Raw genomic sequence first — 18581 nt, forward strand, 5'->3', positions numbered from 1 at the left:
TTTTTTGTATTTTGTTCCTATTAGCATTTTATTCATTATAAGTGTATTTAAGTACTCTTTTAAAAAGTGCACTTTAATATACATTTTTCTTAAATTGTACTTCATTGTACTTTTAAAAAGTATATTAACTTGCAAATACTTATAGTGGTACGTTAGTCTACTTTTGAAAAAGTTAAATATATGCAAGTCCTTTGAAATACACAAGGAGTATCCCACTAATACCAACATTCTATAAATATATTTATAGAATGTTGGATATCTTATTATTCCTACTAAAAATGTTATTAGAGAAATGTTAAACCAACATAAATAATTCTGATATAAATACATTTTACATCATTTTACATTTTTATCATATGCACAATGATATTAAAAACACATTTAAAATGATACCAAAATGAATATCCAAATGGGATTATTAAAATACAACAGTGAGAAACCTTCATATTACGTGTCAGCTTGCACCCTCTGAAGTTGCATCTTGATTTACGGATGTTTTTTATTTCTTTTAAATAGCACACCAGACTTGGGAGTTGATTGTTTTTTAATCAGATGTAAAAGATGGAGACAGTAAAAAAAAAAGGACATCCTTAAGAGAACCAATATACATGTTACAGCAATATACATATACATTGTCTATTTACAGCATTTAAATGACTCCCCACTCATTGTTTGAAGTCACGTACCTTTACTTGACCTTTTGTACCCGACTGCAGCCCCCCTACAATGACAGGGCTTTCAACTCATCTGAGACCAGCTGTTAAAATGTGTTCTTTACATGGCACTGGAGAGTCTACCCTCACAAGTTCTTCTTGTCATTAAGACGTGATTAATCCAGTCAAAGACAAAAATAGGTAACAATCATCATTAATCTGTATGTATAGATTAACAGGGTTTGGTTGCTCTGAGATTTGTATACATGCACTCAACTCATTCACACAAAAAATATCTACATTTTAAGTAAACAGTATAATTTATTCCTATAGGTTTCTATCCCTCAAATACATATGTATTCCCATTCAAGTTGAATGAACTGTTACCAAAAAAAGAACATACAATGGCTGCAGATGATAACGCTGATGTCAAGTGCCAGGTAAGAATTTCAAGGGCAGGAGATTGAACTGAACCTCTTCCTTTGAAATCCTTATATTGCTCATATTATTACTCAAAAAGGCTTTAACGACCTAGACATATAATAAACATGCACACAAACACAATAACATCAATATGCACAGTAAAAGGGCCTCATTTCTACTCTCATTATTTCTACACGTACCCAAGGAGAATAGTTTGTGCTTAAAACAAGGTCACAGAAATACTGATAGTGGAACAGCTCACTGTACTTCTAACAATGTGACAGAACAAGAGGAATGCTCGTAAGCAGGAGCGATGTTACCCAGGTCTGTCAAATGTCATCACAACGTCACTTTTCCAAAAGTTGCTCCATCCTAGGGTTGATGAATGAAAAGCCAGCAAATGCCGCCTGATCCATGGAGTCTATGAAGTTCTTATCGCAGTAGGAGAGACGAGGCTTCTCGCTGAGGAACTCCCGGTCAAAGTTGCTGCAATCATTCGGTGCTTTCTGTAATTTGGTAAAAAATGTTTTTCAGCAAAATATAAAACGGGCATTCATCGTAAAGGATAAAGCACATGATTCATATTTTTTCATAATTGAATCCTCAACGACATGATTCTGGGGCTTACCACTTTGGGTTTGAAGGGGGGTTCAATCTCTCTCTTCTCTAAGGCCTGCCAGTTGATGGTCTTGAAGAAGGGGTGTAGTCGGATATTACCCACGACTCCTAATCTGCGAGTTGGGTCCCTCTCGAACAACTGCAGGGAAACAGAGTCAGTAAAAGTAAGTAACTGTTTTATAAAATAAAAAAAACAGCAGCTTTTAATACATAAATAACAAGTTTCAACAGGATTTGAATAGATTTCTTTAACCAAAGAACTGAAGTATTCTCCTAAAGGGGTAGTTTGGAGTTTTTGAATGAGGGTTGCATGAGGCTTTAATACGTCCTTATTGTATAGTGAAGGGCAGCACGCTTTGAATTAGGAGAAACACACAGTATGGGCAAGGAGCTGAGCACTGTACTGATTTGGACGGGGGCAGCAGCAAAAAGATTTTTAGACAACTAAAGGCCAACAGTTACCTAAAAAAAAAATCAATATCAGTCAAAAACAGTATTTTCACCCGGCAGAACACTAACGGCCCGTCCACACACAGGCATGAAAAAAATCTTTCAAAGCTTCGCCCATTCACTTGAATGGGGTGACGTAGAAGATTTTGAATCTTCGCTGAACTGCATTGTGGGGAGCGGAGCATGGCTTTGCAAGCATCGTGAGCATCAAAAGTTGAGCAATGTTCAACTTTTGATGCTCCCGATGCTTTCGAAGCTGGCATCAGCCAATCAAATCCCGTTTATGCAAATCCCGCCAGTACAAGTGCTAGCCAATCAAACCGCGTGCAAGCTGGGAGAGCTAGACCGCAGTTCATTTCCTCATATTCCAAACGAGAAATTACGGTAGCAAATCACCCGGTTCTTTACGACCAGACTATTTACCGGGATTCAAACCGGAGGAACCAGGCATGGAGGGAGGTGGCAGAGACAGTGGGTGAAACTGGTAGGTTTTCGCCTGTTTGGGGATTTTATATCGAGTTTACTTCGTTTTATTGCTATTGCTTTGTATGTCGGGGGCGGGAGATTCATGTGATTGGTTGTTGGTCGCCTTGGGCGCGTGAAATCGCCAAGCTTCAGACACGCCCAGCATCAAGATTTTTCAAGATTTTTTTCATGCCTGTGTGTGGACGCCGGACGGGCCGTAATGCTATGTCCAAATCTGCCATGAAAGGTTTTTTTTCCGTGATTCAAAAAAATAACTAACTAATCGAGACAGCCGAACAGGCAACTGGTCTGAAAGTGAAATTAGTGGGGTATTTTTGTTAAATGAGTCTGGTAGCTGTGACAAGAACATTGATTGATGTAACAGCTTTAGTTCCCTGTAGGAAAGGAATTGTTTTACAGCTAAATAAAACTGTAGAAATGTTCCTAATAAAGCATACTCTAAAACTAACATACATTTTTGAAAACTTTGCTTAGCTCCCTTAATGTACAACTGTCTGTTTTTGCAAACTGGAGGCTTACTGGCAGCCTTCTACTGTAGGTATTCCAGGTTATACCATAAAGATGGAAAAGCACCTCATACAACCCCATGTCGCTTTAAATCCAAAACATAAAATAATCAAAAATGGAGACGCCAGATTAACCCAGGAGCAGAAATGGTGCCCTTTGACTTCAGTATTGAAAGGTTGTGATACAGACCCGCTCAAGCAGGTCCTTGGCCTCCTTGTTGATCCAGCGTGGATAGTGGGGGGTGTCCATGCGGATGGACTCAAACAGTTCATCCTCGTCATCTCCATGGAAAGGCGACTGACCGACCAGCATTTCGTACAGCAACACCCCAAACGACCACCAGTCCACAGAGAATGAGTATTTCTGTCCCAGCAGGATCTGAGTTGAAACAAAGTATTATAAATAAGAATAATTTAGAAATTCAGTGACACATGTTTTTTATGCTGAATTATGAAACCAAATCAGGTGCACAGTTAAATATGTCAGGACAAGAAAGCAGATCTGAGTATGAAACACTATACCTCTGGGGCGATGTAGTCAGGAGTACCGCAGAAAGTTGTAGCACGATTCTCTCCAAACACGTTCTCCTTGCACATGCCGAAGTCGGCGATTTTTATGTGTCCCTCATGATCCAGCATCACATTGTCTAATTTAATATCTCTGGAAACAAAGAAAATCACATCATGATTGGTAAACATATCAAGTTATTTGAAGATGGTAATAACTTGGTAGTTTGCAATTATATAACGTTCGATATGACAGTTTTGGTTTTATCAGAATTAACTTAAAATGCCACTTAATGGTTGCATCTTTTAAATGGAAAGAGGATTTAATATGGGATAAAAAAAGAGTGCCTAAAAAGTTCAGCAAGTGGGGAATGTGAAATGAAACACCACTTGAGCCAGAAAACCATATCAGTGAGTTTGAAAGTCTTATGAATTAATTGTTGCATTTAATTGACAATTATTTTCAAAGCAGACCTTAAAATCCAAGTTTACATTTTATTAAAAGGCAGCCGCTGGTTTAACTCCTTTTATCACAATTATAAAAATAGAAATGTTACAGACATCTAAATCTTACCTTGGGTAGATAATCAATCAATGTGAATATTTAGACCACTGTTCGTGTTGTTTTTTTACTAGAAACTGTAGAAGTTATTAATGCTCTTACATGTTTATGTGATGTTGAGATAGCTTTTTACTGCAAGAAATGAACAAATTCACAGTTTCCTAAACAGTCCTTGTTCCCAACTGCATGACGACACAACGGTAATGAAACTTTAGAAATAAAATGTGTTAAAATGTGTGGGATTACTTAACAAGCGAGTTTGTAGTGTCCCCATTTACTTTCTCATTGTAATTGTAATTGTACTTTATTATGGTAAAACATGAAAACGAATTAGTGTATGCCCTGTACATCCAGAGTTAATACATGTTTTGATAATAATAATGAATACAGGTATTTCTGACCTGTAGATGATCCCTTTGGTGTGTAAGAACTGAAGACCACAGATGATCTCAGCAGAGTAGAACCTGGGGAGACAAACATGGCGAAGAGAGACAGATATCAACTACTCATCTCTGGTGGAAAGCTACAGGTCCGCGCTGCTGCCATCTCACTGAGAGTTGGCAGCTGGACACTGGTGTCACTGCAGACTCAGTTCAGTGTAGAGCTGAATTATTGAGGAGGACATTTGTATGGAGTAGCAAAGAGGTGAATAACGCTCTGAAACCTGAGAGGCGCGGTTAGAGGAAAGATTAGCCTCTCTCTATCTCTGACCTGCTTCACTTGTCATCTGTGTCAAGGGAAACAAATGAGTCCTGAGATGAGATAGAACAACCTCTGTTCTAACCCTGTAAATCGCTGTTCCTTGTAAATGCACAACTAACAAGCACTTCAAAGTGTTATCCACTGAGTATCTCTCACGTAAAACCCTTTAGAACACGTTAGCAGGTGAACACATATACAGTTCATTGTACGATACGATATATTATCCAAGAAATCACAGTGCTAAATGATATTATAAAATAAAACCACAGAACCTGCGGTCCCATTACACATGTCAACTCCTCTATTTGCTTATTTCAAATTATCTCTCTAATAAAGACTGGCTTAAAATAATGAAATAAACTCACATGATAAACACAAAATGAACACTTGGTCCCCCAAAGTGCTCTTAAACAAAATTAAACATTTGGCAAAGGGGTATAGAGGCCGGTGAGTTATTCTTTGGTCATTTACTGCCAATCCCGTTTCTAAAAGATCTTTGTTAATAAAACTGCAAGATAACAACATATTAGCTATTATATAACAGCTACATATAAGTTTAAAATGAGTTACAACTCCTCTGTCATTCGACCTGAACCCACAATGTGGAGCTGTGGACAATGATTTCATAACGTAAAAATTGAAGGTCTTGTGCATATATTGTACAATGAGTCGATAATGTAATTATGACCTACAGGCCTAGAGGCTGCTCTACCGCCTGAACAACTCCACACATTTAGTACAGAATGTAAAATAAAGTTTCTGTAGTATGCAACTCTCTACAGTACTGGGTCGACAGGTTAGCAATAGCCACTGGGAGAACAGGCACTTTTTGCTGTAAAAGAGGTCATCTGAAACTCTACCGTTCATCACATGCCCAAGGGAAAATACAATATAACCGAATGCATTGGATACTTTCGATTCCACTGCGACAACTTGGAAGCCAGGCACCAACTTCATTATTATTCTAAGATAATGAAGCAGCCCACTCTCTTTCTTCTCACTCACTAAGGAGGAATTATCCTTCCAGGCTGAATACAGTCACTGAGTGAGGAGGATTTTAGCGGATGCCAACACAAGATCAGGTGTCTGTGTTTGCTGAGAGGAGAATTACTCCCGTCATCTCCTGAGCCCAGGACAAAGTTTAACTACAGGGAGGGAATGCAATGAGAAACCCCATTGTAATGTCAGGGTTTAACCTGCTTTTGAAACACAAAGACCAGTATGTTCAAAAATAATACAAGTGTGTAAGAATGATAATGAAACATGGATTGATAGTCTGGACATTCTTCAAGACAAACCACAAGCTTCACAACAGTGAATGCATTGAAGTCTGCTTTGCAATGTGTGACACTAATACAAAGAAAACATCTAGTGTAACAGTTGTACTTATTTGTCTTTCCTTAAGGTGCTCAAAATTATTAAAAGAAATGTCTACAATTCCTCAACAATTGAAAAAAATACAGATGGTAGCACTAATGGTCCTTGAGGTCAACGATTTCTGTTTTCGACAAGGTAAAAGTTGACACTATTTAAGTTGGAAAATGTTACACAATAGTAGGTGTAAAAGTACTTACAAAGAAATATTTCACTTGTAAATGTGAGACTTTTTGAAAACGTACTTGGCGCTGGCACATGTGCCACCAAGCGTTGGGCTTTAACACACTCTTTACCGGTGTGCTATTGTTTTTTTCTGGAGGGATTCCCAGATGAGTAGAGAGGTGGGTGGTAGTAACCGATACCTCCCGATACAAACATAAGAGACTCACTGAGAGCTTCTTAGTCCATACAAGGCCAGTCTGCCAGTGCAGCAGCTAATAGACTCCAGCCCCAGTCCATCAGAGTTCATTATATCATGTAAACTAATAAAAGACCATAATGGGAGAGACATAGAGAGTCACACGAGGAGAGTAAACACAAGTTCTATCTGCTTTCCATCAGCTCAGTGATACTGTTCTGTGGGTCTCTGAGCTCACAGCTGCAGAGACACTAGAGCACTGAGCAATGATGGCAGGTCGTGTGTGTTTTTTCAAATAAAGTCAGTGTGTTAAATCTTTGTGACAGGCGTGACTCACATGGATCTGTAGAGTTCAAAGCGGCCTTTCTCCTGAATGTGAAACATCAGGTCTCCTCCGTTCAGATACTCCATCACAAAGAACAGATGCTCCTGTTGACAATGTTTACTTTGAATATTGAGAATTCAATTTACACTAATGATGATGAATGCAATACATAAACAGTAAGACACTAATAAGATGGAAGTGGACTACCTTGGTATGGAAAGTGGAGTAAAGATGTGTGAGGAAGGGGTTTTCCCAGGCTAATGCCAAGACCCTCTTCTCAACCATAGTGCACTCCACATCGTCATCCATCAGCACGACATCTTTCTTCAGAGCCTTCACTGCAAAGTACTCACCACGACCCTTCAGCTCTGCCAGGAGAACCTGTGAGGTGAAGAGGAGAAGAAAATAATTGTTGACTGTTTTCTGTCTCATTTCAAGCATGAACCTTCTCTTGTCAAGAGATCAGAGTTACATATTTAGATGTATGCTATCATTTCAATTAGAGGTCTATTTTGCCAGTATATGCGACAGTTGCCTGGAGTGTGGTTGATTCACTTCTGGTTATCCTCTCACTCTTTGATTGTTTGTCGAAAAGCAGTCTCACAGTGAGATGGTTTTTAATACCTTTCCAAAGCTGCCTTTTCCCAGGACCTTGTGGAAAACGAAGTCGTCAACATTGATGCGCGTCAAATGGGTAATACGAGACTGAGGCCGTGGGTTGGAGTCCTCCCACAATCTGCCATAGGGAGATCCATCTGATGGAGAAACAATTACTAATTAGCACACATAAAAATGACTTATTCAAATAACTACTTATAAACCGATTTTTTAGCCCAACATCAGTATTGTCTGATAACTGCCTTGATACTGCCATGAGGACATCTACAAAAAGGGGACATTTGCCCATCACAGTGTTATTCTGTTGTGTCCCATCATTTTTATGCAGGGTAAATGTACTTCAACTTAAATGATTTGCGCTTACACTTGGACAAAGCTGGCATACCAAGCTATTCATTTGGAGAATAAGCCAGTGTCTGGGCAAGACTCTGGCATGATGTAATAGAGCCAACTGATGCCACGCACACATGTAGATTGTTTACAAATAAAAATGAAAGAAAATGTCAGTCATGCAGGAGTGTTTCACGCTTCAAAGGAAAATCAGCCACATGCAGTTTCTATGACACCTTTCTATCTATAAATTCGGCGGCAATCGTATCTTGGAGAAATATTCACTTCCATTTTCCAGCACTATGTGCTCTTGCGTCAAAAGGACAGGGAGTGCAGGGAAATAGACTGAGCTGCAACAAGACATAGATGCTCCAAATATCTCAAGTGTTAAGTTGAGTTATAAGTAGTAGTCACAGTATCTCTAGAATGAAGTATATTTATCGATAGTTAGAAAGTAAAGTCATTCTAAATGTAAAAGAAGGCTAAAATAAAGGTGGTTTAATTAATTAGTTTGATCAAATGTGTGCTCATTCAAATATATATAGGGCTAGTGGTTTATAAACGTATTTGTTATATTTCTATAGTTAAAATGTATCAGTTTTTCTAGCACAGAAGGGGGATAGCTCAGAACAAAAACACATAAATAACAAAAACAGAAAAAAAATCATCCCAGTATTTCATAGAATTGGTGCATTTCTACAAAATTATCTTAGACATTGACCATATTTGCATATTATTCTGTAAGTTTATAACTAGTACAAAGCCTATACAGCTAACATGAATGCATGTGACTACAGAGCACTGACTGACCATTGATATCCAGTCCAGAAAGCTTGTTAACTTCATCGTAGATTCCAATATCAGGGAGGTCAGCCAGGTTTGGATCTGAACGTCGTGTGGATGATTTCTGATGCAAAAGAGAAAGTAAAAATAAGCATGAAACAGAAACACAAATAGTTCCCCAGCAACAATTACTCATCTAGCTGTGCTATATCCAATTTGCACAGGATAAACAATGACTGTCTTCTTTGACTGTAAAAAGAGAACAAGGTAACTGAAAGGTTCCACATTGAGCCAGTCCTTAAACACACCAGGGCAGGAAGCTAATATGTTAGCCAGCAATAAACTGATTGTTATGTAATCACTACTAATCATATTGTGTAAAGCCATCTACAGACGTGCTGTGGCTGGGTTAGGACTGGTATTAATAATATAAATAGGCTGAAATAAGTGCTAGATTTAAATGGGGTCAAGGTTACAGCTGGGATAGGGGTCAGGCTAACATCCGGGTTAGGTTCACCACTGACCCTGTGTTGAAGATGTATTTAGGTCAATCACCAAACTATCTCCTAATATAAACATGTTTTATAAACGCATGTTTCCTGTCACACTCTTTTGCTTTATCCCGCACGTGATCTACAGCTTCTTCAACATGCATGCAAAATGATAACCAATCATTTTTGTTACCATCATTTGTATTTGTGCTGGATCTTTTAGCAGATAATATAATGTAGTTATATTGTATGTAGACATGTAGTTGACAGGATGTTTTTAACGTTTCTTTTTTGGGTTTTTTTCATGCACTATAACTTTATCATTAAGAAAACCTTATTATAACTATTGTAGCTTTGTTGGTTTGTTATGTAACACTCTTGAACTCAAGATGCTCAAATTCAGTTTTACCAAGCTCCCTTATACTCTCCTGTACTGAATAGAAAACAATGCAATTGTTTACATAATGCTTGTGTCTTTTTACCTAGGGCAGGCCATTGAAATGTTTTAAGATCTTATCTACAATTGAGTTTAGATTCTGGTCAATAAGTTCCATTAATGTTCCTCAAACTAATCTTGGTATACTAATAGCTGAGTATAATGTTATGAAATATCCACAATATCTTAAAAACATTGGTATGATTATCTGGTATGGTACTTCAGAAAGACTTGTCATTTAAATTCTTTGTATTTTACTTTGACATGAGACTTGATTGAAGCCTTCATTGAATGACTTGTGACAGTCTGCATGAACTCACCTGGCTGACTTGTGTAAGTGCCTCAGCTAGTAGTTTCTGGTTGATACCACAGAGGTTGGCCACCTTATCCTGACACTTGTGATGGACATTCATGGCACAATCTACAAATGGGATAGCAAAAAATTGTTTAAGAAGAAAGTCCACCGACACTCCAACAAAGAGTGCATCATATTGGCACTGTACCTTCACACTTGAGTCCTTGTTTGACAAGACCCCACAGCAGACTTCCACAGTGGTCGCAGAAGGTGGGACTCATGTAGTTGTGGTTCTTGAAACGGTGGGGCATGTCAATTTTAAAGCGCTCCTTCTGGAACTGTGGGGACAAACGGGACACATCATCTCCATCAATAACCCAAGGCAGAGGATTTCTAATTAGTCGCCTGTGATAGCTCGCAGGCCTCCGCACCTGCTTCATTTTCTCTTTCCTGTTTGCTTTATGGTCTGCTTCCCTCTCTTAGCTTGAACTGTCAGAAGTGACTAGACTGTTGGATATGAAGTTCCTGGTTTGTTGCCAGGTCTACCTTTGCACTGATTTAGAGTAGTTCCCTGAGACCACACCCCATGTGTCTGCTTGAATCAAACATTATCTAGATCAGTTGGTCTTTGATCATCTTTATCCAAAAATATTGATAATCATTAAAAAGCCTTCTGATTGGATGTGGACCCTGACTGGTGTCTTCTATTCCATTAGAGGACCATCATCCTTCCAACTGGTATGGTAGAATACTTTACTACAACAACAAAACACCAGAGTGAGAAAAGCCCACACTTAAATGAAATTGTGAGACATATGGAGTACGCTAACAGTACATGGTGTACTGCACAAATATGTGATACGTACCAAAGTATCCCGACTGTTGGCAGCAGTACCGGTACATCTGCCGATGATTTTGTCTATGCATTTCTTATGGATGGCTGCATTGCACTCTGATAGAAAACCAAGATGAAAGAGATTTGTACACTTTGATTCAGGAACATATTGTGTACAATGTCGAGGCAAATGAACAGTAAAGTATGTAGTAGTAGCTTGCCATTTCAAGAATTGCACAGAGCACAGGTGCTTTTATATTATTGTACACTTACGTCTGCATTTATAGCCTTGCTTGTTGAGTCCCCTGTGGGAGGCAAAGTTAGTCAAATAGGTCAGTCTGTAAAGTTGTTTGATCATGTGACTGTGAATGATGTGCTGTTTATTCACTTAGTTAGTGATAATGAACAGCTGCAGTACAACCAAGCTGATTTGTGTCTTAGGGTTTATTTTTTAAATAAACTTCCTCTCCAGATACCAAGTTTAGAAGCACATCTATAGCCATTAAACAATAACAAACCACTTCTAAAACATGAAGAATGGGTTAAGCTCATTGGCTTTATCATTAACATTATTAGCAACCAGTTTGTCAAATGTTCTTCAAGATAAACCAGCCATCGAGTGTTGAATGCCTCCAAATATAAGGAAATTCCTAAATACTGTTAATGTCACTGTGTCCTTCTGTCTGCTCAATCAGTTAATCTCCTCTTTGGTTTACAAGTTCCCCTTTAGTTGCCTTGAAGGTTTGTTTATAGAGCGGGAAGTAGGTTGAACTAACCAGACAAATTCTCGACACACAGAGCAGAAAGTGGGCTGTCTGAAGAACGTGGCGCTGAACTCATGGTTCTTTATTAAGTGGACCTTGGCCTGTTTCATGGCCCCACGTCTGCGATGCAGTGTAGGACCCTCTTCATCCTTGGCAGCCTCCTTACTCTCTGTAGGATACGAAGAGAAACACACATCAGTCGTCCCACAATACTGCAATGGAAATAAACTGATAGCCTTAATGATAACCAATGTGGACCCAGTGAATTGGTCACATATGAAGCCTGTGAATGATAAAGTTGATGAAAGGAAAACACTGACAAATGGCTGGACAGTGTTTGTAAGTAGGGATGTTTAAAAATCAAAGAAATAGCAACTACGATGAAATTATAAAAATAGGCCTGTCGCCGGCGCAAAGCATTTAAAAAACATGAGGAAACCAATGCGTACCCCATACTACCAATCTGGTAACGTGGTAGTAGCTACAAACATGTGACAATAATAATATGTAATTTTGTAAAATGATAGCAGACATCTCCAACTAGTTCCCTAAAAGATTTTGGGTTTAGTTGTTTTTTTTGTAAAATCCTGTTTGATTATCTGTCGTTGAACTAAAATGATTTTTTTAAAGAATCTGATGACATTTGGGAGGTTTTTTGGATATTATATTCTAGAAATGAATAATTATTAAGAAAAAACATGTTGTGTTGTTTTGTAATATTAAAAATGTTATATTAAAATATTAATTAATATTAAAATAGTGTAATAACGGAATAATTAGGATATAAAACCAAACAAAGAGAAGATTTGGTGATTATATTCAAAATGTTAAGAAATCAATGCTAACCAGAAAGCTACAGAAAGTAGCTACCGAAGCAGAGAACAAAAAAAAATGATTCCAATGTATTTCCATTACCTGAATCCACTTCCTCCAGGAAATACTGCACTGCCATCATCACTTTACCAGAAGGATGAAGATCCACCTGAACACAGTTAGACACACAGAAGGTTACACTCAGACAGCCTGAAAGATTGCGCTACAGGAAAAGAGGACAATCTGTAATGACCTACCCAGAATTCAGCGCGCCCGTTGGCTTTCTTACAGCGCTCGGCAAGGACAGACACTCCCACGGTGACCTCAGCCAGCGGCTCCTCTGCTGTCTTCATCAGCTGTATCTCCAGCACACGACCCTCGTAGATGTGGGCATCAAAAAAGGCTTTCCAAGCCGGGAACATGGTGGGTTTCCGCTGTATCAGGGCCTTACCTCGTTCTAGGGAAAGGTAGATAAACACATTGAAAACAAATAAGTATTTTGTTTTCAAATGTAGTAAATAAGAAGGAAGTTGCAGAAATTTCTTCCATAAAAGACGGTGTATGCTAAGGAATAGTTTCTCACCGGTTGTCAGAGCTTCCTTCATCTTGATTGCACAGAAAGGCGGGTCGGCCAGAGGAGGAAGGACGCCCAAGTCGTAAGCATTGAAGGCGATCCTCAAGAAAGGAGCCATGGTGACGACTACCAAGGTCACCTGTTTTTAGAAACAGACAAACACTGCGTTACCCTGGTGACATTTATATATAATCAGTTAAACACAAAGCAAGTTTTGTATCATCTTACCCACTTCTCACATCCCAAACACACACATTACACACAAAAAGAGCTGGAATATATGACAATAGTGACACATTGGCAAGGGATCAATAAAATCATTGTGCCGGGCACAAGCTGCTGCATTCATAATTTGCTGTTTGAAAAGCTCTCATGTGCCACAGATGGAACCACAAGTGTTTATGTAACAGCCTATGCACCACCAGTTTTGTTATGTGCAATGGAAAAGGTGACGCCCATAAGTCTCACACATGAACTTCAATGGCACTTCAGTCGCACCCATGCTGTCTAGCATGTTTTGTGCACATCTTTAAGTATAAAATACAACCACAATGTCAATGTGACAGCCTCTGTTAAGATTCTGTGACTTGTTTAGCTCCCTGTCACTGTGCCTGTTTGACTGTGTAGCTTCTAAAGGCAACAGTGGAGGTGTTCTCCTGTACTACAAAGGCTGAGCAAGCCTCAACATGTCGCTAATCCAAACACAAGCATGCAGTGCACCACAGTAGGCCTCGCTGGTATTCAGAATACTGAACTCATAACCACCCACACTGAGACCAGAAAGGTAAGACACAAAAAAAGCAAGGGAAAAGAAAAGTTTACACAAAGAGTGGAGTGTGATGAACGACCATATTCACTCACTCCCCCACTGCTGCTGTGAGCTGTGATGTCAGGGTTTTGGGAGTTAATCAATAGCAAACCCTGACTTATTGAGGGCGGTAGTGATTGATTTCCCAGCAATCTGTCCATGTGCAGCTTCGATTTGTTCCATCTGTTAAATTCAGTAGTTATGTCCCAGGCACCAGTATAATGTAACTTGCAAACTACTACCTACATTTTGAATGCTCCTTTTAAACAACCTACTAACTGATAACTGCAGTAATTACCAACACAAAAGTGTAAGTAAGTAAGTTGGGGAGGGGACTACATATCCTCCACTGTGACAGGAAAAAAAAGAGAAGTAAACAACAGTAAAAATGAGCGGGAGCTTGTTCAGTTAACTGCTGTATATAGGGTTGTTATGACCACCTCACAGTGTAAGCATGTGCAGTATCACTAACATGACAGCTCACAATATCATAGCACCCCCCTCTCAGACTTGAATATGCACTTTTTCTTCATGACCCAGGATATATAATAAAGGACGTGTCACATATTTTGTCCCATGCAGTAATCAGCTGCTTAACAAGAATTCAGAACCTTTTTAAACTTGTACACAATGTCCTTTATCAATTTCTGACAATATGTTTTGTGAGTTTGTGACATATTATGTTTTGTTCTTGGGCTTGTTAAAAGATTATTTTGTGCTCTCTATGAAAAGCAAATCCCCCAACGGGCAATAAAGATTTCATTCATTCATTAAAATTGCAGCCAGCACTGTTACTGATGGTGATGGAAAACATTTCTCACATGTTCTTTTCTGAGTCAGAGACACATACACACGGTTTACCTCTGCTATAACATATTGCAACAAGTTTTGAAGCCTGAAGACTTAACAACTTTACAAAACAATACAATAGTCCAGAACAGCTGTTACAGTAATTTATACAAACATCAACCAATCAGTGCATCTGATTTTCATCTTGCAACGTTTCTCTCTCGAACGGATGTGGTTGATTGTCACTTTCAGAAGTCACTCAGTTCAAGTCTCAGAAGACAGTTAGACACCTGATTTTTAAGATGCATACCTGTGAATATAAAATGTTATTTTAGGAAAGACTCCGTTTTATTTGCTGTCCAGACCTGCCCACATTCCTCCTCATCTTTGTACTGACAACATTTTCTGTGGCCTGAACTGGAATTACATACAGCTACCGCACAATTGATTACTAATAGTTAACACTGCGTTTATAGCAGTCAAGTTATACTTGTTGACATATTAGTTAGTCAGTTGATTTGTTAAATGACTTTATATACGTTTTCTGTTTTAATTAGGGCTTTTTGATGATTGGGCCAAATCACCCAATGTCGCCAATACTGTTTTAATAGTAACACTTATGGAGTACATGTTTGCCATGCTTCCTATTTTAAAGCATCACAATGCCAGGGGGGTTGGGGCAGACCTGACCTGTCATTATGAAGGGAATAGACACAGATGCAGTAAACACAGATATACTGTAGGCCTATGTGCTGTTAGTTTTACCCAATCTACAAATTACAAATAACTAAGTGTAAAGTGACCCCACATTATTAAAGAAGGGTCACACGTTTTGAGAGCTAGCATAGCATTAAGTGGTGGCCCGTATCGATCGGTTGACCGAGCCGTAACACTTCACCTGTCAGTGTCTGATAAACTAAGAACACTTTTTTTTTTCATAGCAGACCCTGGGACACCATAACACCTGACAGGTAGCAGGTTTTGTCCCATTTCTGTTTATTTTAACGAGACGAACAACGGAAAAACTTGGTCGCAAATATTATTTTATTCAGAGAAACTAGTCTAGTTGGTAAACGTTAGTGACACTGTTCTAATGGCTGTATAATATCTGTTTACATTAGCCTACTGTTGTGTGTAGACGTTACTGTAAGTTACCGAACGTTTTCAGTCGTTAGCGACAACGGTTACAGTTTGTTTCCCCATAGAAATACGAAGAGTGAGTAGTTTGAGCAACTTTTTTTGCAAACTTCAAATATTAAAACAACCCAAATCTTGTCGAAAACTCGACAACATGTAATATTAATAAAAGCAAGCTCACCTCAAACTCGGTGCTGTCTTTATCGTCGCAGCACGACGAAAGTTGCTCTCTCTCTTCCTCTCGTCTTTCGCTCTGTGATTCCGGGGATTGAGGAAGTGTGTGTGTAGCGCGCCCGCAGAGGCTTTCTCCGCAAACTGTGACGTTTACCTGACACACACACACACACACACACACACACACACACACACACACACACACGCACACACACACACACACACACACACACACACACACACACACACACACACACACACACACACACACACACACACACACACACAAAGAGAGAGCGGTATGTGCCCCAGTATTTCCAATGCACCCAGTTGCCCTATTTTTGAATAGAGGCCCTGTCAGTTATTACAGTTCTATTTTCCACTTGAGTTCACCTTTTCCCACAATTAGACTAGGTTTCAGCCACACACATATTATTTGCCATTAAACCCCCTGGCTGATTAACATGTGTGTACATCACTGCAGACATTGCTCACTTCAATTGTTTTATATAAAGATCTGCATTGCTGGTGACGGTGCCCTAGATTACTGCTGCAGCATAGTTTAGTATGAAGGGGAAGATATGTTTTTTTTGTTTTCTTTAAACCTGTTTGGTTGGCAGGGGGTGGGGTCACGTGGAAGTGTGCTCGCTGCGGGGGTAGTTTTGAGGTTTTTGAGCTAGGTTTTTGCCAGCGAGGAGGTGGCAGATTTGGCAGCCAAAGGATATGTTCTTATTCTAAGCCGACGCACTCCAAATTATCCATATCCTTTATTTATTTAATGTTTGCACTCATCTCACAAACACACCCTATACACATAAATGTGAAAGGGCAGCAATTATCATCTGATGAAACTATAGTGAAATGTTGGCACACTACACCGAAATGAGGAATGCAGTATATATTCCTGCAGGGTGAGTCATAAGTAAATATGTATGTGCAGTTTGAAGGTATAATCATGCTGAAATAGTGCAAAGTAAATTCAATGTGAATCCTGCCATGAACCAGCTGACGCTGTGCGCAGGTGTGTCAGTTGACTTGCCTCCTCTGAGGATTTACATAAAGGCACATTTTGAGTCACGTCAGACACAGGATGTCTACAGTGGAAATTAAAAACGACATTCCCTGAATGCTCATCTCACAGACAGATGCACATTAAAAACTCAGTGATCCATATCCCTGCTGTTCCAGGTTCACCTTGAGCACACACACACACACACACACACACACACACACACACACACACACACACACACACACACACACACACACACACACACACACACACACACACACACACGCACACACACACACACACACACACTCACTCACTGCTGAATAACCATGAAGTGAATTGAGTCAACTGCATCTCCAACAACATTGAGTGTCTTCTTAGGTTTAGATGTCTTAATGTAGATATGTATACTGCATTTAATTGATCCATTGGATATCCATCAATATGTTTAACTAAAAACCAAAAATGTCAACCGTGGCACTGGGGGTAAAGTCAAGGAATCACCAAAGTGTAATTTCCTGGGGACTGTAAATGTCTGGAGCTGAGTTTCCTGGAAATATATTTGATTATGATGAATAACTGGACGGACCTTCACGGTAGGCTCCAGACCATGGGGACAGTGACACTGTTAGCCCCCTCACCTGCAAAACGATACTCAAAAGGACATGTAGGAACCAGGAGAAGGGTCAAAATTATTAAATACTTATAAAACAAATTCAAATAGACACAATTAAACTGCAGAAAGAAACAAAAAAACTTCAAGAAGGGACTGAACATCAATAAATAGACACAGAATAACACATAAGCTGAAGCACAGTTAAACAGTATTAGCTTATATGGCACATTTGTAATTCTAGAGAGAAAGAATCCTGCTCTGTTCTGGACATATGAACATGGAACTCTGCTGGATCTCCATACCAACTGAGGCCTCTCTGCTGTTCATTTCACACAAACCTACTTGAGAGAGAGCATTAGAAAACCTACAGAGAAAAAGTTCAAATTGTGAACACTAACATGTCTTCAGGACAACACCTCATTGCTGAGATGGAGCTTGTCCATAATTTATCTAAACTGACCCCAGAGGAGAGAAAGGTGGAGGTCAGAAGACAAATGTATGTGGAGCTCAAAGCAGTGGAGATGGAGCGCAGACAAAGAGCTGCTCTGGAGACCCTGGCAAAAAGCGAGAGGGACAGAGAAGAGACTCAAAAAGTGACAGAAAGTCTCAAGAAAGCAAGCATGGAGAAAGACAGGAGGAGAAAGACGGCAGAACCAGTTGAAGCAAGAGAGGCTTCAGTGGCAACAGGTGATACTGAAGGGAGTCAAAAGCCCAACTCACAACTTCCTCGCTCTGAATGAAGAGCAGGAGAAGAGACGAGAGGAGGCTGACATCCTGACCCCTGACCTGAAGTCACCTGAGAGAAAGAACAAAACTCTCCACAACCACTGGGTTGCAGAGAAAGAAATGCACAGTAGGCCTGTCGTTGATGACGCCACCTATCTCCTGTTTGCTGCCAAACCAAACCCAAAGTCTGATGGTATGTATCATCAGGGTTGGAAGGGATACGTTAAAAATGTAATCCATTACACTGAAAAAACAGAGTATCAAAATGTAAAAGTAATGTAACCTGATTACTTTTCGTTACTTTTGGATTACCTAAATATGAAGTGCAAAGCAAATAAAAACAAGAGAAAACAAACAACAGTAACTTGTTGTAATGCTGTTACATTACAAAAGCTTAATACATTCATCAAAAG

At 39.3% G+C, this 18581-nt stretch overlaps 1 protein-coding gene across 1 annotated transcript; it reads right to left on the reverse strand.

Annotated features, from left to right (window-relative positions):
* Nucleotides 1-526: 526 nt before the first annotated feature.
* Nucleotides 527-15958, reverse strand: prkcda (protein kinase C, delta a). Its single transcript, XM_034084180.2, has 18 exons — nucleotides 15822-15958; nucleotides 12916-13045; nucleotides 12590-12789; nucleotides 12435-12501; nucleotides 11532-11688; nucleotides 11029-11060; nucleotides 10787-10872; nucleotides 10129-10258; nucleotides 9946-10046; nucleotides 8726-8822; nucleotides 7592-7722; nucleotides 7175-7348; nucleotides 6980-7071; nucleotides 4607-4669; nucleotides 3659-3797; nucleotides 3327-3515; nucleotides 1705-1833; nucleotides 527-1582 (listed from the first exon to the last, which is right to left on the reverse strand). Exons 2-18 carry the CDS (start codon nucleotides 13022-13024, stop codon nucleotides 1424-1426), a joined length of 2055 nt encoding a protein of 684 aa, XP_033940071.1. The 5' UTR covers nucleotides 13025-13045; nucleotides 15822-15958; the 3' UTR covers nucleotides 527-1423.
* Between the last annotated feature and the right edge of the window lie 2623 nt (nucleotides 15959-18581).

The sequence above is a fragment of the Pseudochaenichthys georgianus genome, chromosome 5 (assembly GCF_902827115.2).
Source record: "Pseudochaenichthys georgianus chromosome 5, fPseGeo1.2, whole genome shotgun sequence".
Lineage (NCBI taxonomy): Eukaryota > Metazoa > Chordata > Actinopteri > Perciformes > Channichthyidae > Pseudochaenichthys > Pseudochaenichthys georgianus.